General features: G+C 34.1%; 2 protein-coding genes, 1 long non-coding RNA gene and 1 other non-coding gene across 4 annotated transcripts; 2 read left to right on the forward strand and 2 right to left on the reverse strand.

The window, feature by feature from the left end:
* Positions 1-714: 714 nt before the first annotated feature.
* Positions 715-16,358, forward strand: LOC110665907 (probable calcium-binding protein CML22). The gene is made up of 5 exons (XM_058146198.1): positions 715-730; positions 891-1,134; positions 1,225-1,408; positions 15,858-16,029; positions 16,128-16,358. The coding sequence occupies exons 1-5, from the start codon at positions 715-717 to the stop codon at positions 16,238-16,240; spliced, it is 729 nt and encodes a 242-aa protein (XP_058002181.1). The 3' UTR covers positions 16,241-16,358.
* Positions 3,859-3,965, reverse strand: LOC131179575 (small nucleolar RNA R71). Its single transcript, XR_009148466.1, has one exon. It is a non-coding gene; the product is annotated as a small nucleolar RNA R71 (small nucleolar RNA).
* LOC131179187 (uncharacterized) lies at positions 9,071-15,064 on the forward strand. The gene is made up of 2 exons (XR_009148162.1): positions 9,071-9,200; positions 14,203-15,064. It is a non-coding gene; the product is annotated as an uncharacterized LOC131179187 (long non-coding RNA).
* A 346-nt stretch (positions 16,359-16,704) lies between the features above and the next one.
* On the reverse strand, positions 16,705-19,580 carry LOC110665864 (receptor like protein kinase S.2). Its single transcript, XM_058145262.1, has one exon. It carries the CDS (start codon positions 19,356-19,358, stop codon positions 16,854-16,856), a length of 2,505 nt encoding a protein of 834 aa, XP_058001245.1. The 5' UTR covers positions 19,359-19,580; the 3' UTR covers positions 16,705-16,853.
* Positions 19,581-24,683: the final 5,103 nt, after the last annotated feature.

A 24,683-nucleotide genomic window follows, 5' to 3' on the forward strand; every position in this document is an offset into this window, starting at 1 on the left:
AGAGAGGAAATGAGAGAGATGATGATGTACTTAGAAAACAGGTTGGGGGAGACCCTCCAGCCGAATGACTTGTAAATTTTTATTTTGAAATGAAATGAAGTTCTCTCTTTTGTTTAATTTCTTGATGAGATCGGAAAGCATCCCAATTGTATGAGTACTTGATTGTTTGAACATATTAGAACATCGAACTTAAAAGCAACTATTAATCTAAGTATAAGAGGTTGGAAAAACATTGTAAGCATGAGATCAGACTAAGCTATGACCAAACACCAGGTATAACTTTAGAACATTAGAATTGGAAAGACTTGACTCAAATTCTTAAGATCAGAATCATTATTAAATCGGATAGAAACCTTAACTTTATTTTAAGGAATATCTAAGACATATAAGTGAGGAACCTGATTCTAGCATTAGCTAAACGACTTTCCACAATATTTATAAAGAGAGAGATCGGGAGGCAAGACTGGAGGGTATGGAGACCTGAAATTAGCTCGAACCCCTCTGATAAGAGATCGGAAAACAATTTATTAAGTGTAGGATCGGTTTATTTCACGATCAAGCAATCGATGTGTTTGGAAAAGTCATTTGTTGATCGAAGGACGTCGGCTGGGAGTCAATTTAAAGTCCCTTGACCTCAGCGATCAGCCAAAATATGGTGTCGACAGACAATATCCTCTTATATAAATTAATTTAGTAGAAAATTCTTCAATAGATATGGAGAATTTTCATTGTTTATCAACACTAAAAATATAGATATTTGCAAATATAGATTGTCTATTTAACATATGTTAGTACGTAAAATTTACCATGCCATAGAACTATGTAATTACATGCACATCTTCTCTCCTTTGCTGAGCCTATATTTGATTCATCCTTGTGTCCTTTTTAAGGCACATCTCATTCTTGCCTTTCTCTGAAGTCATTGTCATCCAAAATACTAGGGTTGTTTTGCCATTGTGGTTCACAAAACAAATACAAGAGGTTGGATGCAAAGCTTGAAAAGAAGATGATTGAAGTCATGAAAAGTTCATCAGGGCATGCAAATTTTAAATCTATTAACAGCATAATTTTGAGGTTTTCTCAGTTCAAAGAGGGACTGGAAAACATCAGAGGTGTATTTGAACAACATAGTGAGTTTCAACAAGGTTTCTTTCATGTTGCCAGAGGTATTGTAATGGACTAAGCTGTATATTTACTCTAAGTAACTCTATCTAATAGATGAAGATGCAACCGTGAGGAACTCAAAAGATGTTTACAGAAACTACAACTCAATTTAAAAGAGCAGGAGGTTGAGGATCTATTTCATTCATGTGACATTGATGGGAGCCGGGGGATGCAATTCATTGAGTTCATCATTCTTCTGTGTTTCATCTATCTCCTAGTGGAACCTTCCTCCTCTCCTCATAGTGTATTCAAGATTGATACATGTATTTTGTATAGTCATTTAGATTTAATTTCATGGCCATTTTATTTATTTGTTAGTCACTTTTAGCTAATTTTATTAGTTATTTAGATAGTTTTTCATGATTATCAATTTTTGGATTAAATTGTAATTTTTGCTTTGTTTTGTAGGTAAAATGGTGTTTTTAAGGGACTAAAAAGAAATTATGCCAGTGAGGAGTGATTCATATAGCCAAAGATGTCAAAAACAAAGCTTGAAAGTTGAAGAATGCAAAGTGGCCGAAATGTGCATAACTTGTTGCATAAGATGTGCAGTTCTGCACAGGGACAAGAAGCAATTTTCCAAGCTTGCCGAAACTTGCATAAGTCACTGCATGACTTATGCAGACTTACTCCTTGCTTATGCAGCTTCACACAAAGAGTCCAAAACCTGTCGAAAACTGCATAAGGGCATGCATAACTTATGCAGTCCACTTATGCAGTTTCATAGAGTCTCCAAAGCTTGAAGAAACTGCACAACCAACCTGCATAGCTTATGCAACATCCCGGGAAACACCCGGAACCACCAATTTTGCATGGAATCTGCATAAGAAACTTGCATAACCTATGCAACTCTTCATAATGAGCTGGTAGAAAATTCATTCGCGTGAACACCTCAAATACACTATTTTAGGGCTACTTGTCAAAAAAAGGCATAAATAGATCCTTATCCCGTTTCAGAAAAAGGAGGAAAGAAGAAGAAAGTAGGGAGAGGCAGAGAAAACGTTAGAAAACAGAGCAAGGGGGCGCCACTTTTCTTTTCTGGATCAGATTTGGCTTCTTCTTCTTTTCTTCCCTATTTCCTACCTTTCTTGTATTGGGTTTCTTAGTTCTTAGCATAGACTCAAGTTTTATTTTCATATTAACTCAGAATTTCTTGTAAATATTATGGATAGTGAGTAGTTTTCATTAGATTCTGGAGTTAGGATGTAATATTTGAGATATTTTGTGGATTTTGATTGGGTAATCCATATTTTATGGTTTTAATAAAGTTTTATTCATTTCTTGTGTGCTCAATGACATGCTTAGTGTAGGATCCCATTAAATATTGTTCTTAATCCATAGTTGAAGCACCGAAAGGAGAAAACCTTGCGATAGATAATCAAGGAATTAGACTTAATTAACTTAGATCTGAAAATAGAATAAGGATTAAGAGAATTTACAGATTAATTAAGGAACTTAATGGGTCTTCATAAATTTTAACTCCACGAAAGTAGGATTAGATTGATTAAGGCACTCTTTGTCTCACTCGAAAGAGTATTAAAAGGATTTAAGGATTAATTTCCTTAAAACCCGTAAATTCCATAAGATTGGATAACCAATTTAAAAATCCCAAAATAGCTTGAATATGAACTCCCAAACTACGAAATCGCCCCTTTTAGCATTGTTAATTTCTAATCAAATTTAATTGCTTGCCATTTTAAATCTTGCTATATTTTAATTTACTTATTTTAATTTGACGCAAATTTAGTTGAATCATCACATTGTTGAATAGATTATTAATTTTGCATATATAGATTTCACACTTAAATATTTATCAATTTATTGCTTTAATTTCAAAAATAGTTCAAATTAGTGAATTTTTATATCAAAAATTCGATCATTAACATAACTCTTCATGGGAACGATATATTTTCTATATTACTTGTATGACCCGTGCATTTACGGTTGGGCCACATCAAGTTTTTGGCGCCGTTGCTAGGAAGTTGTTTGTTTAAGATTGAATTTTTGATTATTTTAGTTGTTCATAGGTTTTTTTTTGTTATCTTTTCATTTTTTTTGTGTTTGTTTGTTCTTTTTAGGTACTCTTAATATTTTATGAGAAGAGCTAGAAGCACAAGTGACACATCCTTTTTGTTTAATCCTGAAATTAAGAAATTTTATAAAGCCAACAAGAAAGAAACCAGAAAAAGGAAAGAAGCCTTGAGAGTAACTGAAATCGAAGCAGAAATGGCTGATGAAAGAATTAGAATTGGTGGTAGTAATGTTGGAAATGATCAAAACAATGAAAATGCAGCCCAAGGTGAAGAGGTTGTAAATGCTAATGTGCCTAGGGAAAATATGATGGATCATGCATTTCCTCGTTTTGATGACTTGACAGAGAGTATAGCAAGACCAAGAATTGATGCAAATAGCTACAAGATGGATTTTGGGGTTCTTCAAATGATTCAAAATTTCCAATTTGGTGGACATTCTTCCGAAAATCCACACACACATCTAAAGAAGTTTGCTATGATTTGTGATATGCAAAAACAACCTGGAGTATCTGATGATACAGCAAGATTGAAGCTATTCCCATTCTCTTTGAAGGATAGAGCATTGAATTGGCTTGATTCTTTACCTCACAACTCTATTACAAATTGAGAGCAACTCACTGATGCATTTCTTGCACAATATTTTCCACCTGGAAAAACTCAAGAATTGAGGAATCAAATGACAGCTTTCAAACCAAGAGAAGATGAAACTCTCTATGAATCATGGATGAGATGGAAGGAATTAGAGAGACAATGTCCACATCATGCCATTCCAAAATGGATGATAAACCAAAATTTTTACACCAATATTACTCCTGCAATTAGAGATATTATTGATGCTCAAACAGGAGGAGAATTTATTATGAAGCAAGAAGATGAAGCTTATGAGCTATTGGAGAAAATTGCAAAGAATACTCATCTTTGGAGTAGTCCAAGAGAAACAGCTCCAACTCAAAATAGGCAAGCTACTGGAATGTATGACCTTGATCCATTTAACATGATTAATGCAAAGTTTGATGCACTTACAAATGTTTTGACAAAGAAGATGGAAGATTTAAGTATGTTGGTTAGTTCATCATCATCATCTGGAAGTTCACAATAAGTTGCTTATGCAGAAGGAACTACCAGCTGTGGAGTAGACTATGGAGAGCAAGCTGTATATGTTGGCAATTATAGAAACAAACAAATAGGGAATCCTTACTCTCAAACTTATAATCCAGCTTGGAAGAATCATCCCAACTTTTCATGGGAAAATCAGCAAAATCAAGTCCCAAATCAGAATCTTCAACCACAATAGCAACAAGGAATTCCATATCAGCAAAATAGGTAATCATTGCCTAATTTTCAGCAGAGAAACATTAATCCTCCACCAAAACAGTGAGAGCAAAGTTCCACCACAAAAGCTTTATTATAACAGATTCTTGCTAACCAAACTAAGCATGATGAAGAGATGAGAGAGATGAAAGCAAAGCTAGAATAGATGCAAACACATAACAGAATGTTGAAAAATCAGATTACACAACAAGCATCTTCCTCAGGTACCAAGTCTTTTGGAAAACTTCCAAGTTAATCGGAAAACCCAAGAGAGCAGTGTCAAGCTATTACTTTAAGAAGTGGGAAGGTTGTAAACAATGAGAAGAGTGAAAAAAGTGAGAAGAGAGAAAATGAGAAAGAAATTGATGAGAGTGAAAAATAAGAAAGTGAAAAACAAGAAAGTGCAGAAAAAGGTAAAGAGAAAATTGAAGAGAAGGAAGATAAGTATATACCTCTAGAGCCTTACAAACCATAACTTCCCTTTCCACAAAGATTTCAAAAAGCTAAACTTGATAAGCAATTTGGAAAGTTCTTAGAGGTTTTGAAGAAGCTATACATAAATGTGCCTTTCATTGATGCTCTTTCATAAATGCCCTCTTATGCAAAATTCTTAAAAGAAATTCTCTCAAACAAGAGGAGACTTGAAAACCATGAAATTGTAGCTTTGACAAAAGAGTGTAGTGCCATACTCCAGAAGAAACTTCCTCCTAAGCTTAAAGACCCCAGAAGTTTTTCAATTCCATGTCATATTGGAGAGTCGTGTTCTACAAAAGCTTTATGTGATCTAGGGGCTAGTGTTAGCCTTATGCCCCTCTCCATTTATGAGAAGCTCAATATGGGAGATATTAAGCCAACCCACATTTCTCTTCAATTAGCTGACAGATCAATTAAGTATCCTGAAGGGATTTTGGAGAATGTGCCTCTAAAGGTTGGGAAGTTTTATATACCTGTTGACTTTGTCATCTTAGACATTGAAGAGGATTCTAATATCCCAATTATCTTGGGAAGGCCCTTTCTAGCTACAGCAGGAGTGTTGATTGATGTTAAGGGAGAAAAATTGACTCTTAGAGTTGGTGAAGATCAATTGGTTTTCAATATTAATAACACCATGAAGAAGCATCATTCTGAAGCTGATACTTGTTTGAGAATTGATATCATTGATGAGCTGGTTGAAGAACACTTCAAAAAGAGATGTCCGGAAGATCCACTTGAAAATTGCTTGGTTCATGGAGGAAGCATAGACAAGGACAACCCTCATGTGGCTGCATATGCTCAACATTTAGAGGGTAGTCCACCATTCATTTCTGCTCCAGTTTTTCAACTCACACAGAAGGAAAAAGTTGAATCTAAGCAACCATCATTCAAAGAAGAAGATGCACCAAAGGTAGAACTTAAGCAACTTCCTTCTCAGCTCAAGTACGAATTTCTTGGCCCTAATAATACTTATCCAATAATTGTAAATGCAAACTTGAGCACTTTAGAGGTTGATAAGCTATTAAGAGTGTTAAGGCAATTTAGGAAAGTTTTAGGATACACCATAGATGACATTAAGGGAATAAGTCCATACTTTTGCATGCACAGAATTAATTTAGAAGAAAATTATAAGCCATCTATTGAACATCAGAGGAGATTGAACCCAAATATGAAAGAAGTTTTTAAAAAGGAAATTTTAAAGTTGCTTGATGCAAGGATCATATATCCTATCTCAGACAGTACTTTGGTGAGTCCAGTACATGTTTTCCCAAAAAAAAAGGTGGAATGACAGTGGTCAAAAATGAAAATAATGAATTAATTCCCTCCAGAATAGTGACTAATTGGCGAGTGTGCATAAATTACAAAAAATTAAATATTACCACTAGAAAATATCATTTTCCATTTTCCTTCATTGATAAAATGTTAGAAAGACTAGCTAGGCATTCTTATTTTTGCTATTTAGATGGGTATTCGGGATTTTTCCAAATCCCTATCCATCCAAATGATCAAGAGAAAACTACTTTTACTTGTCCATATGGAACCTTTGTCTATAGAAGGATGCCATTTGGGTTGTGTAATGCACCAGCCACTTTTTAAAGGTGCATAATGGCAGTCTTCTCAGATTTCATTGAAGATATAATGGAGGTTTTTATGGATGACTTTTCTGTTTATGGATCTTCATTTGACATATGCTTGGCTAACCTTTCTAAAGTTTTGTAGCGATGTGCAGATACTGACCTTGTGTTAAACTGGCAAAAGTGTCATTTTATAGTTCAGGAAGGGATAGTGCTTGGACATTTGGTGTCTAACAGAGGAATAGAGGTTGCTAAAGCCAAGGTTGAAGTAGAGAAGATGGCTCCTCATGCCAATGTCAAAGGAATTCAAAGTTTTTTAGGGCATGCCGGGTTCTACAGATGCTTTATCAAGGATTTTTCTAAAATAGATAAACCTTTGTCTAATTTGTTAAGTTATGACACACCATTTGTATTTGACCAAGAGTGTTTGGATGCCTTTTATAGATTGAAGCAAGCTTTTATTACTGCACCAATCATGAACCGCCTGATTGGAATCTACCTTTTGAAATTATGTGTGATGCTAGCAATTATGTAATTGGAGCTGTTCTTGGTCAAAGAAAAGACAAAAGGGCTTATGCTATTTATTATGCTAGTAGAACACTGGATGAGGCTCAAACAAATTATGCAATAACTTAAAAGGAATTCTTAGCAATTGTCTTTGCATTGGAAAAGTTCAGACCTTACATTATTGACTCAAAGGTAAATGTATTTTCAGATCATGCTGCTATTAGGTATTTAGTCCATAAAAAGGAGGCTAAACCTAGGCTCATTAGGTGGATTCTGATGCTACAAGAGTTTGATTTGGAAATTAGAGATAAGAAAGGAGCTGAAAATGTAGTTGCAGATAATCTTAGTAGGTTGAAATTGGATGATAAAGAAATACATGCAGTCTCTATTGATGAGTTTTTCTTGGATGAACAACTTTTCTCTCTTGTTGCTAAACTACCTTGGTATGCAGACTTGGTGAATTATCTATCTTGTGGAGTTTTACCTCTAGGAATGACATTGCAATAACAGAAAAGGTTTTTCCATGAGGCAAAATTTTATAGATGGGATGATCCTTTACTCTTTAGGAGATGTTGTGATGGTTTAATAAGAAGATATATTCCTGATGAGGAGATAGAGAGTGTTATGCATCATTGCCATGCTTCTGATTATGGAGGACACTTTGGAATCTCTAAAACAGCTAGTAAAATTCTTCAAGCTGGTTTTCTTTGGCCAAACTTTTTCAAGGATGTGAGGAAATTTGTGTTAGAATGTGATAAATGTCAAAGGAGTGGAAATCTGTTGAAAAGAGATGAAATGCCCCTAAATGATATTCTTGAGGTGGAATTATTCGATGTATGGGGAATAGATTTTATGGGCCCATTTCCTCCTTCATATGGTAACAAATACATTCTAGTTGGAGTAGACTATGTGTCAAAGTTGGTAGAAGCTGTTGCAACTCCAACTAATGATGCTAAGGTAGTAAAAAAATTCTTGAAGAAATTTGTCTTGAGTAGATTTAGAGCTCCAAGGGCTGTAATTAGTGATGGGGGTTCACTTTTTTGTAATAAGCAATTTGAGAGCTTAATGAGGAAGTATGGTGTAGTGCATAAGATAGCTACCCCATACCATCCTCAAACTTCAGGACAAGTTGAAATTTCTAACAGGGAACTCAAACATATCTTGGAGAAAACAGTGAGCAATTCTCGAAAAGATTGGTCTGTCAAACTAGATGATACTTTATGGGCATATAGGACTGCTTACAAAACCCCTATAGGAACTACACCCTTTAGGTTGGTGTATGGTAAGTCTTGTCATTTACCTGTGGAGCTAGAGCATAGAGCATATTAGGCCATTCAGACCTTGAATTTTGATCTCAAGCAAGCTGGTGAGAAGAGGCTATTGCAACTTAATGAGCTTGAAGAATTGAGGATGGATGCCTATGAAAATGCCCGTATTTATAAAGAAAGAACTAAAGTTTGGCATAATAAGCATCTTAGGAAAAAGGAATTTAAAGAAGGTGATTCAGTTTTGTTGTTCAACTTAAGATTGAAATTGTTCCCAGGAAAACTTAAATCAAGGTGGACTAGTCCATAAAGAGTTTCTAAAGTTTTCCCTTATGGAGCAATTGAAATTTGGAGTGAAAAATCTGGGAATTTTAAGGTCAATGGGCATAGATTGAAGCATTACATAACTGGAGACCCAATAAAGGGAGCAAGCTGTTACAAGCTCTCTGATCCCACACTCCTTTTTAGTGAAATGCATGAAGAGTCCAGCTAAGGACTATAAATTAGCGCTCTTATGAGGCACCCCAAGTTCTTTTATTTTGCTTTTGTTGATTCACTTTTATTTGCATTACTTTTGTTTTTGTCTTAAATCTCCCTAAATTCAATTTTTGACATTGTTGAATTTTGTCTTTTGTAGATGTATTTCAATGGATGAAGGTTGTTGCACTGCTGGGGAGTTACTCTTAATCTGATAGTTTATCCATTAACTCTCCCAAGATTGATTTATTTTCATTGCTTCCTGTGCAGGACCCCTCTTGGCTTATGCAGAAAAATTTTTCAGCAAAAAGGGTCTGCAGCATATGTTATTTGCTTCTTTGTTGAGGTTGGGCATGTATCTTTTATATATCTGTGCCTATCATGTTGATGTGATGGTAAGTGGGTCATTTTAGTAGTTCTGAACTTAATTGGGTTATGTGATTCAATGTGCACATGTTATATTTTATTCGCATAACTTGGAGAGCCTATTTTCTTTTGTGGATAAGTGTGACTTTGTACAGATTTTTATTGAGCTTTAATGTGCTAGAATATTAATTTGCAGGGTTTGAGTTGAAATGGCATAATTCACAAATGTCTCTTATGCAGAACTTACTTCTACAAGCTTATATGGTGCAATTGTGATGGATTCTGCATATATTGATGTGTTTTTTTATGATAATTTCTCATGGTTTATGCTTCACAGGGTTACATTTCTTCATTCTCATGTATTTTTCAAGCTTGCAAAGCATTTTTTATTGTAATCTGAATCTTGTTGAAATGTGCATAAGTAACTGCATAACTTATGCAGCTTTCAGGTCTCACTTTGCCTTAATTTTCATTCCTACCGAAACCTGAATAAGCTCTTGCATAACTTATGCAATCCTGCATAACTAAATTTTTGCCATTTCATTTCTTGTCGAAAACTACATAAGGGCATGTATAACTTATGCAATTCTACACCGCCACAATTTTTGTCATTTCCATTTCTGCCAAAACTTGCATAAGTGCATGCATAACTTATGCACTCTTGCATAACGTCAAATCCTGAAATTTTCATTTCTGCCGAATTCCGCATAACCAAGTGCATAGCTTATGCACTATTGCATAACCAAATTTATTGGGATTCCTTTTCTGTCGAAACTTGCATAAGTGTGTGTATAAGTTATGCACTTTTGCACAACTAACTTTTCAGAATCCCCATTCTTGCCGAAACTTGCATAAGTACCTGCATAAGTTATGCACACCTATTTCCCCTTATGCAGAAATTCGCATATCCTGTGCAAATCAAAATTTTCACACAACCTACTTTCCCACCTCCCACTTCCCGTCATTATTGTTCACAACCACCCTCCTTCTCATTTTTCTCGGTATCGATCCCTCACCCCCCTACCTTTTCGCCGACCGATACCCTAACTTCCCTTCTATCTCTTTTATTTTCTTCTTCCTTCCTCCATTCCTACCATCATCGACCACTACTACTATGGAAATGCCTCCCCCTTCCCCTCAAGGCTCTCCTCTCCAAGTCACACCCCTCGCTATGCAAGCCCCCAATCCCGATTCTCCTCCACAATAAACCCCTCCACCTCCTCCTACATCCACCTATAAAAGGAGAATATGGTCTAAATCAACCCGACCCATCGCATTTGCACCACCTCCCATTTTGCACCACCTCCCATAAAACGCAAGGACCCACCTGCTACTCCACCTAACAACCCTAGAACTTCGGCTTCCACACGACAAGGGGTCAATGCTTCTACCTCTACCCCACAAACCAAATCTCCCTCCTTTAGTAAGAAGTAACCTTCAGCAGCGGCAACACAGGTATCTAAATTACCTTGGCCTCTTCTTGATCCAACCCATAAGGCAACTTTTAAGAGGCTAAAAGACAGAAAAGTGCAACCCACTAGGTACATTTCTGCAGATGCCTTCCAATCTGTTGGTTTATTTGATAATGTTGTTGCCTACCTTGATGGTTAAGGTTGGATGGAATTTGTGCATAAACAAGAATTAGTTTATCCAACCCTAGTTTTGGTATTTATTTCCTCATTTTTCGCTACTATGAAACTGCATGAGATAGATTACAAGCCAACTATGAAATTTAGGTGCTTAGGGCAAAATAGAGAGCTATCATTAGACCAATTTCATAGTATCTTTGGGTTTGCTATTGATAGATTATTTAGGGTCCCATATACAGGCATAGAGGTAGCAAATAAAGGTGTTTGGAATGCTATTCAATTCTGGAGAAATATTATAAACCAATTTCAGGGTTTTTATGCAGGTAGATCCAAGACCTCCCAAATAATAGAACCAGCACTTAGATTTATCCATAGGCTTATTACTAACACTATCTTAGGCCGAGGGACTAGTTCTGGTGCTGTTGGAAAATCTGACTTATTCATGCTATGGTATGCTTTTCTCAAAGTCAAAGTATCTTCTGGTTACTTCTTCTGTGAACATATGTTGCACATTGCTACCAAATCTGTAGGTGATATAGTCATGGGTAGGTTTATAACTATTATAGCTAAACATTTGGTTTTGATCCGGAAGAGCATCCTCTACCAACACGTTTAGACACTCTATATTTTGATGCTTCTTACTTATACAAGACTGGATTCAGTTTGCCACTATCTGACACTGCACAACCAGTAGCAGAGACAAGACCATCTGCATAACCAGAGGCACAATCTACACCAGCAGTCCAACAGCCTTCTGCTGAACCTGCACCACCTACTCAATCTACACAGGATACCCCAGCAGAATTTGCACTGCCAACACCATCTGCAGCTGGACCCTCTTCCTCCACAGCACCTCCTCCCTTCAACACTAAAGCCTTATTCACTTATCTTGAGAGGCTTAGTGATGATGTATATTTTATGGATAGGAAGCTTGAATTTGGTCTTGATAACCTTAAGGATCGTCATGATCAACTCTTTGATCTTGTTATGGAGACCAGAGACAAGGAGAAAGAGTTGAAAGAGATGATGAAGCAGTTCATGGTTTTTCTGGGTATGCCACCTCCACCTCCATCACCTCCTCCAGAACCACCCCTTCAGTAGCAGCCAGCTCTATCCAGTCCTCTAGCAGCACCTTTGGATAAGGGCAAGACCATAGAAATAGATTAGTTTTTATCTTGCTCTTATTCAACTTCTAGGAGCTTTTCTTTTTAGATGTGCTGGACCAATTTTAGTCTGTCTTGAATTCTGTTTTCTTGAAATACAATTGGACGGCTATTCCATTGGTTTTTCATTGCTTCTCTTTGCCTTTGCTGCTCCTTTATGCATACTTGTCAATACATTGTATATATTTACATACCTCTGCAAGTGTTTTCAAGTTTTGCCTTGATATATCATTATGCTGCAGCTATTCAATATACTGCACAGGCTATGAAACTGCTTATGTAGCTGCTTTTCAACTTATATTTCTCCTTATGCAACTATTCTGCATAACTTATTCCGTCCCTTATGCAACTCATGCTAAACTGCACAACTTATGCAGTCTCCTTATGCACCTGTTCTGCAAAGTATTTATTCTATATAACTTGTGCAGCTTTCTTATGCATTACCATCATCTTTTAAATTCACATTTTAGATGATAAAACACTACTCTATACCAAGTAACTCTTTCTTTTTGCTTTTAAATTTAACTATTCCTGGTTATTCCTCTTTGCTTTGAGTTTTCATGCTGTACTGCCTTAGACATTGAGGATAATGTCCAATTTTGAGTTTGGGGGTGTGCATTTTGATTTTTGCTACATTTTTCACATTTTGAGTATAGGAACATCTCATCCCATTCCATTTATATATATATATTGTAAATATTTTACATAGACATCCATACATACATATACATAACACATTCACATACACATTATACATCACTTAGAAATTGTAAACATTGCACACAAATAGATTTCTTCCATTTAGTTAATGCATTGCTCATTTTTAGGAATCATGCATCATGAAATAAAATCTTTTGCCAAATCCCTTGAGTAATGAGAAGTTGCCTATGAGAGTGATTTGACTTACCTTAAGTTGGATTTGTGGATTGAAATTTTTCTAAGAGATGCAAAGTCTTGAAGTGTTTATCCCTTGCCTATATCTTCTTAGCCAAAAAGCCACCCAACTAGTCCTTTAGACATTAGAGTGTTTAGAGGGAGTTATTGGATAAAAGGTAGTCAAGCGATGTCTCACCAATCCTAGAATAAATTTTCTAAACCTTTCAAGGCGAAATACTAGCTTGTACTTGAAAAGAAAGATGATTAGGCATTCTTTTATTGCAAACCTCTTATTTTAAACTTTTAACTTTCCCTTTATTACAACTAACTCTTGTAAACCCCTTTGAGCCTTTGTATTCTAAATTTTTCTTGAAACCCTTATTGCTACCTAGCCAATGAACCAAGCACTCCAATCCTTTTCATGAGAATAATTATTTATAATATTAGGTATGCTATATATATATATATATAAAATAATGAAAGGGAGAAGAAATGCTTGTCATCTTGTAAAAGTGCTAGTATATGTGTTTTTCACTATTGTCATTCAAATTGAAAGAAATCCACCCAAAATAATTAAAGGAAATGAGTTTGGGGGTGGCATTTTTAGGGACAATTATCAAAAGAAAATATAAGATACAAGTATAAAGTATCAAAATGTCCCTCCATTTTATGTATTTTGTAAAATATGCTAGCATTTGAAAAAAAAAATTCCCATTGTATATCTCTCACCTCTTTATATATATATATATATGTACTTTATGTTTTCAAGATTGAAAATATTCTTATGCTTTGAATTCCTTTTACCATTTTCCTTCTTAACCACATTTTGAATCCTATAGCCCCATTACATTCCTAAAAAGACCTTTGATCTCTTGATAGTACTTGCTATATTGGTGGAGATAGGAGTAAGAAGTTTGCTTATGGGATTGGAAATTTATTCATTCACTCATTAAATTCCATCATAGAGACACTTTGGTTATTGCTTGTTCTAGAATTCCTTTTGAGCATGACTTTCTCTTTTGATTGGTTGGTTTGAGAATTTTGGATGATAATTGACTTGATAGCTAAGCGGTGAAAGCTTGGATAAGCATTAGATTCTTTTCATCTTGAAGGATGGGTATATGGATTATTGGTGTTAAGTTACTTTAATAGGTGATTTTCATAGCTCTTTGGACAAGGCACCCCTAAAAAATTGCATTATATTTTAAAGTTTGCTTGAGGACAAGCAAACATTTGAGTTTGAGAGTATTTAATACATGCATTTTGCATAGTCATTTATGTTTAATTTCGTGGCCATTTTATTTATTTGTTAGCTGCTTTTAGCTAATTTTATTAATTATTTAGATAATTTTCCATGATTATCAATTCTTGGATTAAATTGTAATTTTTGTTTTGTTTTGTAGGTAAAATGGTATTTTTGAGGGACTAAAAAGAAATTATGCTAGTGAGGAGTGATTCCTATAGCCAAAGATGTCAAAAACAAAGCTTGAAAGTTGAAGAATGCAAAGTGGCCAAAATGTGCATAACTTGCCGCATAAGCTATACAGTTCTACACAGGGAGAAGAAGCAATTTTCCAAGCCCGCCGAAATCTGTATAAGTCACTGCATGACTTATGCAGACTTACTCCTTGCTTATGCAGCTTCACACAGAGAGCCCAAAACCTGCCGAAAACTGCATAAGGGCCTGCATAATTTGTACAGTCCACTTATGCAGTTTTATAAAGTCTCCAAAGCTTAAAAAAACTGCACAACCAACCTACATAGCTTATGCAACATCACGAAAAACACCTGGAACCACCAATTTTGCATGGAATCTGCATAAGAAACTTGCATAACATGTGCAACTCTTCATAATGAGCTGGCAGAAGATTCCCTCACGTGAACTTCACCTCAAACACACCATTTTAGGGCTAGTTGTCAAAAAAAGACATAAATAAGTCCTTATCCCATTTCAAAAAAAGGAGGAAAGAAGAAGAAAGTGGGGAGAGACAGAGAAAACGTTAGAAAACAGAGCAAGGGGGCACCACTTCCCTTTTTTGGATCAGATTTGGCTTCTTCTTCTTTTCTTCCCTATTTCACACTTTTCTTGTATTGGGTTTCTTAGTTCTTAGCATAGACTCAAGTTTTATTTCCATATTAACTCATAATTTCTTGTAAATATTATGGATAGTGAGTAGTTTTCATTAGATTCTGGAGTTAGGATGTAATATTTGAGATATTTTGTGAATTTTGATTAGGTAATCTATATTTTGTAGTTTTAATGAAGTTTTATTCATTTCTTGTATGCTCAATGACATGCTTAGTGTAGGATCTCATTAAGTATTGTTCTTAATCTATGGTTGAAGCACCAAAAGGAGAAAACCTTATGATAGATAATTAAGGAATTGGACTTAATTAACTTAGATTTAAAAATAGACTAAGGATTAAGAGGATTTACAGATTAATTAAGAAACTTAATATGTCTTGATAAATTTTAACTCCACGAAAGTAGGATTAGATTGATTAAGGCACTCTTCGTCTCACTCGAAAAAGTATTCAAAGGATTTAAGGATTAATCTCCTTAAAACCCGTAAATTCCATAAGATTGATAACCAATTTAAAAATCCCAAAATAACTTGAATATGAACTCCCAAACTCCGGAATCGCCCCTTTTATCATTGTTAATTTCTAATCGAATTTAATTGCTTGCCATTTTAAATCTTGCTATATTTTAATTCATTTATTTTAATTTGACGCAAGTTTCGTTGAATCATTACATTGTTGAATAGATTATTAATTTTGCATATATAGATTTCACACTTAAATATCTATCAATTTATTACTTTAATTTCAAAAATAGTTTAAATTAGTCAATTTTTATATCAAAAATTCGATCATTAACACAACTATTCGTGGGAACGATATCTTTTCTATATTACTTGTACGACCCGTGCACTTGCGGTTGGGCCAGGTCGAGGATAAACTCGAACTTTGTCTTATTCAATATTTTCTAGCATCAATTTTGTTAAATGTATGGTTTTCTGTTCAACATATTTGATGGCCTGTGGATTTGTTTCAGACGTCAAAGATGGGTTCACCAGAGCTTGAGGCCACTTTTGATACTTTGGTTGAAGCATTCTTATTTCTTGACAAGAACGGTGATGGAAAGCCGAGCAAGAAAGATGTGCTCAAAGCTTTGAATGAGGCCTCTTGGGAGAAATCACCTGCCCACATCACCAAGTTCCGATTCAGTATTAATCTCCTTTACATGCTATAATTCTAAGAATGATTTTGTACCGATAGTAAGTTATTTTAACCATCTTCTAGTGATTCCTGTGAACCAATGCAGGGGAAATGAACTGGGACAGGAATGGGAAGGTCAGCTTCAGGGAGTTCCTCTTTGCTTTAATAAACTGGGTTGGGATTGATACTGATGAGGAAATTCCTGCAATGGGAAGTTAAACTAAGTGCAGGAAAATTCAAATAAATGTGATGGATAATAGTCCAACATGAGGTCAGATCAAAACATTTATGTAGATACCTCAAAAATTCAAGTCTATCATTCAGAACTGTTGGTACTTGTCATGCTCATGTATTTTATGGTTTCCTTTCAAGTGATAAAAGTTTCAATCAGCCTATGAATCGTCTTTGATAAAAAGTGGCATTATTTCATTTCTTCCTTGCCATTGTTTCTTTTCTTTTCTTGATTCTAGTATTGATCTACTATTCAAAAATAATCTTCGAAGAATTGTGCATGAATGTAAGTCATGTAGGCAAGTGTAACCAAATTTCTCTGCATTTTAATGGAAGAAACTACACAAGCTTCTCTCAATCTCAAAGCATACTGCTTTTTGTGTATAGCTGATGATATCTGTATAGATGAATCTTATATACTGAGAAGCGAATAAAATGTACTACATGAGTGGTATATTTAACAAACACAGATCTATTGTAAAATAAAGCATCTACAGAGTAGTATACAGAGGTTACAAAAACAGAAAGAACAAAAAGAAAAAAAGAACTTTTAACTGCCTCAAAACCTAGCAGTTTTTATCTGTTTGTTACTGTTGTTTGCTCATTGTATCCCCAGAGCTTGGATTCTCCTAATCAATGACAAGGAACAAGCATTCTTTTGTTTCCATCCCGCTCTACTTTCCTTCTCTTGCTCTGCTGCCACGAAGAATTGATCATTGCCATCGAGAATGCTTACAATCTGCCTCATGCTTGGTCTTGATTCTGGGTTGGACCTAGTGCATGCAATTCCTAAATTGAGAAGTCTCGTCAGCTCCTTATGATCGTACTCGCAGTTCAACCTGATATCAACGAGCTCCTCCAGCGGTCTTTCCTGTGCCTCAAACTCTTGAACTCTATCGACCACTAGCACCTCAGGTCGCCGGAAGTCTACTGCCATATGTCCAGTGACCACCTCAAGCACTACCACACCAAAGCTATAGACATCAGCCATTGGGGTTGCGTCGCCAGATTCCATGTACTCTGGTGACATGTAACCAAAAATCCCACGAACTGATTTATTTCCCTTGGTGGCTGCTTTATGGGCATGGTCATTTCTTGCCAAGAATTCTGCTAGAGCAAAGTTACCAAGTCGTGGATTCATTTCTGGATCAAGAATGACAGAGGAAGAGGTGATATTTCTATGGATAACTTGTTCATCCCATTCCTCATGAAGATAAAGAATGGCAGAAGCAAGTGATTTGACGATGTTGTATCGGTGACACCATTGCAGGATAGAATGACCAACTCTGTTATCGTGATGGAAAAGAAGGTGACTTAGTAGACGATTTGCTGAATAATCATATACAACAAGCATTTCTCCTTGCTCGGTGCACCATCCACGGAGCTGTATTAGGTTTCGATGGCGGAGCTTAGCTAAGTTTTGAAGTTCAGATGAAAATCGTGTTCTGATTGCAGGGCATTTGGTCATGCCAAGCCTCTTAACCAAAACTTGGTGGCCATCATCGAGGATGCCATGGTAAGAAGTTCCAAAGTCCACCTCTGCTACCCTGTGTGAGCCAGCAAAATTATTTGTAGCAGAAATAATTTCCTTGTAGGATATTTCTCTTGGAGTTTCCACCATGAAATGTGTGCTTCGTCGATGATTTCTATTGTTAGAAGAACTAAAGTCATTGGTTCCGAATTCTGCAGTTGCATATAAACTTTCTCCAGAGGCTGTGACAAAGGTTGAAGAAGTGAATGTGATGGTAGTGTTGGAGCTGGGGGTGGAGGTGATGGACCTGGTGGTGTTGGTGTTACTTGTGCTAGTATTAGATGGGGATGATAAAGATATGTACCGAGGATGGGATTGAAATGATGGGAGCGGTGGCAATTTGCCTGAAATGTTTCCGGAAAGTATTTCCACAATCCACTTCATATTGGGCCGAAGTTGAGGGATATGAAGGGTGCAAAGGAGCCCGAGATGAATCAACCGTTCCATATCAGAGAGTGCATAGGACCCATCTGCGAGCCTATTGTCCCCGGCTTGTAAAAGCTTCCCCTCATCAGATAGCCTCCTGATCCAATCAAGCAAAATGATCTGATCCTCTGGATATGTGAGATCCACAGCCCGCCTCCCGGACACCACCTCTAACACAACAATTCCAAAGCTGAAAACATCAGATTTTGCAGTAGCCACACTTCTTTTCTGGAAACTCTCAGGTGGCAGATAACCAATTGTGCCACCAATTCTAGTTGACTCTGCTAAGCGAAATTGGCGGTTTCTCATTGAAGGTATCTTGGTTTGGTACTCAAGTTCATGTTCCAGCCACCGCGCCAACCCGAAGTCCCCTAGCCGAGCATTATAGTGGGAGTCAAGCATCACATTGCTCGTCTTTACATCCCGGTGAATGATCTGAGTCTCTAATTGTTCATGAAGATAATGTAGTGCAGCTGCTAGGCCACCAATTATTTTCCTTCTCCTCTCCCAATTAAGAGGTGCTGCTGTCAAGTTTTCTGGCCTTCTGAAAAGGACCCTGTCAAGGCTGCGGTTGGGCATGTAGTCATAAACCAGAAGCAACTGGTCTTCATGAACACACCATCCTCTTAGCCTGACAAGATTCCTGTGTCGTAGGTGAGCCACAGCGACCAACTCGGCTTCAAAAGTCTTCTCAAACTGTTCCCCTTTCTCAGCCAAGCATTTCACTGCAACTACAGTACCATCACTAGGTAAAACTGCTCTATAGACTTTGCCAAAACCTCCACTCCCAAGAATTTCATCTTCACTAAAACCATTAGAACCTATAAAAAGCTCAGAATAACTGAAAATTCTCGGATTGTCACCACCAACCTTCTCAGACATTTGGATTCCGTCAAGGTCGTAAAACGCACCAGACTGTTGTTTCCTTGGCTTATCAGGCTGACAACAACCAACCCATTTCGAGTCATACAATCGGCTTAGTGAATCCCCAAAGAAAGCTAGAACTTGACGTCCGCATCCATGGTGGTGGTGTTTTTTCACCTTTGCTTTGGCAGGTGGAGGTGGACGTGGAGGGACCTTGGGGTGGTCATATGGTGTGAGTTCATCCAAGTCAGTTGGCAAGATGATGCAAAGGCGGTTGATCTTCATGGCGGTTGTGCCAGGGAGCGGCTAGAAAGGCATTGAATGAAGGAAAGGTAACCAAAAGAAAATATAGAGTAATTTCTTGGACCGGTATTTATGTGAACGAAAGCTTGGTATCTATTTGAAGGTGTGCTTTTATTCAACTTTGTTAGGTTGCACGGTTGAATAGCATTTCATCAACCTCCCAACAAGGAACCTACCACGCATACATCACCATGGAAGATTCTCAAACAGTTAAAAAGAAAGAAAACCATAATCTTCAGAACCTTACAGCTTTATATTCTATAGTTTCTGGACAAACCTGAAAATTCCACGTCTGTTTTCTGTTCACACCGGGTGTCCTGGTCTAACACAAACACCGGTAGAGCGCGTTGGACATAGTCTTGGAGAGGTTTTTTTTTTTTAATAAATAACTCTATTGAGACTCAACTTGAGATTTTACAATCTGAAAACATTATCAATGATCAAAAGAAAGAAACAATTGTCCAACATTTTACATTTCTTTTTGGTACACCAAATTAAAGGGAAAGATTGTCAGGATTAATTTGGAATTTTTAGTTACTCCGACCTCTAACTATTTTTATACATTTGACACTTATTGGAAGACATCTTAAAATGGTGAAAAAATGTGTTAATTGTTAAAAGTCAGTTTGATTCATTCTTCACTGTACATTTTGTATGAATAGAACTTCTAGTTAAAGTGGGTTAGGTGGATTGCATTTAGTTTGAGCAGCAGTAGATATGCAATTAATAGGATTAGGTTGCAGATTTGTTTTTATGTTAAACTCTTTAATTTTTATACATATTTAAGTTAAATAATCATAAATATATTATTTCTCATAATATTCTTTTTAAAAACTAATCAAATCTGTAGTGAAATTTTTATATCTGACTTACCATAATTTTATACAATGTAACATTTATTGATTAATTGAATATATACATCTGAATATAAATAAGACATACTCAACATTAACATCATAAGTGGTATTTATGATTTTCATCACAATTTTCATATTTTATTCCAGAGGAAATATGAAAAATAAGATATTGAGAAAATTGTAAGGAAATATTGTGTTTCAAATGATTTTTCAAAAATTTTAAGTTGAAATTGGAGGCTGGGATTATATGTGGAAAATGATTGTGACATGCACTAGCTCCTTACAAAATGTCAACAAACATAAATTCAATTGGAGGATGAGATCACATTTTAAGCCTGCAATTAAACAGAAGATTGAGCTAATATAATCATTTTTAGTAAACAAATCTATGATTTTTTTTTAATTAGTTTCATATAATGATTAGATTGAAATTGTTTTTCCATTTTTTTTTTTTATTTCAATTTAGCACACGGCTCTATCTTGTGAGCCAATTTATGCTCTAATTGACTAGAAGCTTGTTGGGAAAAATATTTATTTTCCATTGGAGTATAGAGACGTAATTGAATTCGAAATTCCAAATAAATTGTAAAAGCTATGAGTATGCTGGGAAATCTGAAAAGGGATTAACACCAAAACCTTTCTCAATCACATCACCACCTTAGCCATAGCCAGTGCTTTGTGATTTGGTTGAGATCCCAAATGCTGAAATGTGATTCGAGGTTTGACTAACACGACCAAAAGCAATTTTAAGGCGAGAAATGGGACTCAAACCTGACTTTAATAGATGAGTAATATACTTTTAGCCATTGAATCAAATCAAACTATTCATCACTCTCATCAAATATGTCATATTTTTTCATTGAAAAGTTTAGTGGTAACAACAATTTTTATTTTATCCATTAAAAACTTTGATTTTTATTTTTTATGTCTATTAAATATAAATATATTTAATTAATCATGTCAGCCACACATATAAAAATAAATAAATATAATTATAAAAATATTGAGATAATCTTATAAAAATATTAATATAGATAAAAAGTATCATTTAAGAGAGTGAGAGATGTGAGACATACAATAAAAATAAGTTAAAAAGTTGAAAAAAATAAAAATAAAAAGGATATCTACTTATGTCAATATGTGATGATAAATAAATTAGAAAATTTATTCAACAAAGAATCTTATGGTTCTAAAAATAAGAATTTAAAAATTAAATAAAAATAATAAAAGTTAAGAATATCATTAATTTTTTAAATAAAAATTAGGTGTTAATTTACACATTTTACCATTAGTTTTAGACATGTTTCTTGACTTTCAGCAATTAACCAAAAAGTAATTCATAATCTTTTACTTAGATTAACTTTTGAAAAAATTATTATTTTTTTAAATGTATTAGTTAAGAAATATAAAAATTATATTTAATATATTTAATCATAAAAAATATTAAAACAATAACATTATTTTTTTAACAATATTTTAAATAATGACAAATTATAGGATTCACTCATCACTCTCGAAAATCAGTTAATCTCTAAATTTAAGAGTACGAGATCTATAGTTCTATGAGTGAGGGTACACATGCATTAAAAGTATTCAATAATTTATCTTAAATGATATATAATTTTTTAAAAGCAAGCCATAGTTCTTAGTAAAATGGGCTCTAAAAACTAGTTCAAAGGCAAAGGAGTGCCAAAACCTTATAAGAAGCACCTTATCCCTATCTATACTCAAATCAATGTGAGGTATTAACACACCTCTCATGCCAAAAATTAAACACTTGAAATGTAAAATACTCATAAAAAGTCTAAACATTAATTGAAGGAAAGATGAGTACCAAAATCTTATAAATGGCACATTATCTCTACTCTTATTCTAAATCAATACTCTTGTCTCAAACTAATTCGAGATATTAAGTTCCCATCAAAACAGATGGGAATCACCTGAGCATAACCTGTCAACCACAAGCGCAAGCAGTGATATGGGCTATAGGGGTATAAATGAACCAAGCCGCTCGTGAGCTACTCGAGGTTCAGCTAGATAAAAGCTCAACTTGGTTCGATTTGATTTCTAAACGAACTAAACTCGAACTTAAATATTAAGTTCGTTTAATAAACGAGATGAACTCGAGCTCGGCAATATTTGACTGAAGCTCGAGTTTGAGCTCGGCTCATTTATAAGTTTGAGAGCTGGCTTGTTGAACAGGTTTGCGAGCTGGCTTATTGAATAGACTAATGAGTTGACTCGTTAAACAGGTTCGTGAGTAAGTTCATTTATAGGCTCATTTACAAAAATATTTATATTAATTATTATAATTTTATAATATTATAAATATATTTATTTTGTTTTTAATTATTTTTAAAATAATATATTCTTCAAAAATAGAATATAAACAATATATAAAATATATTTATAATTATATAGTTATTTATACTTTAGATTTAATTTTTAAAAAAAATAAGTTAATTTTTATATGAGAATAAATTTAGAATATTAGATAATAAATACATAAAAATTATTGTGAACTATTTTATCTATATTAAATTACTAAAAAAATTAAAATTACATACTTTTGGTGTTAGTGTAATTTGAAACATGAATTATACCTTTCTCCCTTTCTTCTTTCTCTATCAAAAATTTAAACTTATAAAAGATTAAATTTTAAAATTAACAATAATATCTAATAATTATTATTAATTCATTTCTATATGTAATCTCACTTTCAATCTCTTTAATTAATTTTTTTTATGTAAATTTTAAATTTTTAAAAAATTAATATTTAATTTTAATACTAAACTATTAAAAAAGGAAGTCACTCACCCCCAACCCCAACTTAAATGTTTTTTTGTTAGTTGGCTAGCAAGCCAACACGTGGGGTGGGGCTCAAATGGGCTCTTTAGTATTTTTATTTTTTCTATTTTAAATTTATATTAATTAAAATTAAATGTATTTTAATCATAATTAATTTAATTTTTAATTCACTTTTATTTAAATTAAAATTTATTTTAGTATAATAATTTTAACGAACTTGAATTTAGTTTATAAATAAATTTAATTATAATTAATTTAATTTTTATTTAAATAAAATTTTATTTTAATATAATAATATTAATGAGTTTGAGTTAAGTTTATAAATGAGCCGAGCTCAAGTTTTATTCGTTTATATTATAAATGAGTTTAATACAAACCGACATTAAATCGAATTTGAGCTAAAAAAAAAAAAATACCGAGTTAAAAAGTCAATTTGGGCACAGCAATTGAGAGTTGGACGCTGGCATCTTGGATTATGGTGGTTTAGAAAAATAAAAAAATAAAAAAAAAAATTCTGAGCAGGCGATTGTTGGCACATAGCTTTCGCCTTCCACGATAATGTTGAATATTGAGATGTAGAGACGGCAGCTAGTTTCAATGTGGGTTGCCAGGTAATTGGAATTTGAAGTGTTCCCTTTTGTCTTAGGGCTCTCAGGGTCTAATTTTTGAGTCCTGGGTTCACTTCCTGCCTTTCTGCTGATGTGCAGGAAATATATATATATATATATATATTTTATCTCCAGAGGGAAAATTGAAAAGAAAAATTTTCAAACATTGAGTCTTATTGTATTCATTTCCACCAATTGATAAAGATGAAATTCTCCCTTTTTTTTCTCTATTAATAAGGGTTTGATTTCATTAAAAAAATACTTTAAAATTATTTATTTGAATGCAACATATTAATATAAACATTAAAAAATAAATTTAATCTCAACACACGAAAGATAATTAAATAATACTTCTGACCATCAATAAAAAAAATCAATGCATATTTGTCATAAAAATATCCATTTATTATATGTAATATTTTAATTTCCATAGAATTGATATATTTTGTTTTGGATACATCCAGAAGGAAGCATTCCATATGTTAATGTCATTGAGATTTTGGTAGGATATGGGATAGAATCTAATAGTATTAATTAGGTGCAAATTCAAGACTTATTGACACACAGCAGTTAATTTATTCCACTTCAACACTGCTATATCCCAATAATTATTTCAAAATCTTAGAAAAAATAAAAATCAAACTACTTGAAATTCAATAAGAATTAAGAAGATGAGTCAAATGGCTGTGATGATATAAACTAATTTTTTTTTGCACTTAATGTCTATACAGTTTCAACAACCACCACAAGATCTCCAACCACTGCAATTTTACCTACTCAAATTTAGAATATGTTTGATATCATTGATCATGAAACAAAAATATATTTTTTAAATATATTAATTAGATACTATTAAAAAATAATTTAAAATTCAATTTAATAAATTTTAATTATTAAAATATTAAATTAATAAAACAATCTTTTTTTTCAAGTTAACCCTGTAATTCTAATGGGCTAGATTTGATAAAAATAATACAATTTTATTAAGGGTACATATTGTTCTATATTAAAAAAAAATTACAGAGTGTAAGCAT

This window comes from Hevea brasiliensis, chromosome 4, assembly GCF_030052815.1.
Source record: "Hevea brasiliensis isolate MT/VB/25A 57/8 chromosome 4, ASM3005281v1, whole genome shotgun sequence".
In the NCBI taxonomy this organism is placed as follows: domain Eukaryota; kingdom Viridiplantae; phylum Streptophyta; class Magnoliopsida; order Malpighiales; family Euphorbiaceae; genus Hevea; species Hevea brasiliensis.

Bases quoted from the DNA above. Each gene is read 5' to 3' on its own strand.
- LOC110665864 (XM_058145262.1), bottom strand. From the start codon at position 19,358: ATGAAGATCAACCGCCTTTGCATCATCTTGCCAACTGACTTGGATGAA.
- LOC110665907 (XM_058146198.1), top strand. The intron at 1,135-1,224 runs GTTTCAACAAGG...TAATAGATGAAG, and splicing joins GTATTTGAACAACATAGTGA to ATGCAACCGTGAGGAACTCA. The intron at 1,409-15,857 runs GTATTCAAGATT...GATTTGTTTCAG, and splicing joins CTTCCTCCTCTCCTCATAGT to ACGTCAAAGATGGGTTCACC.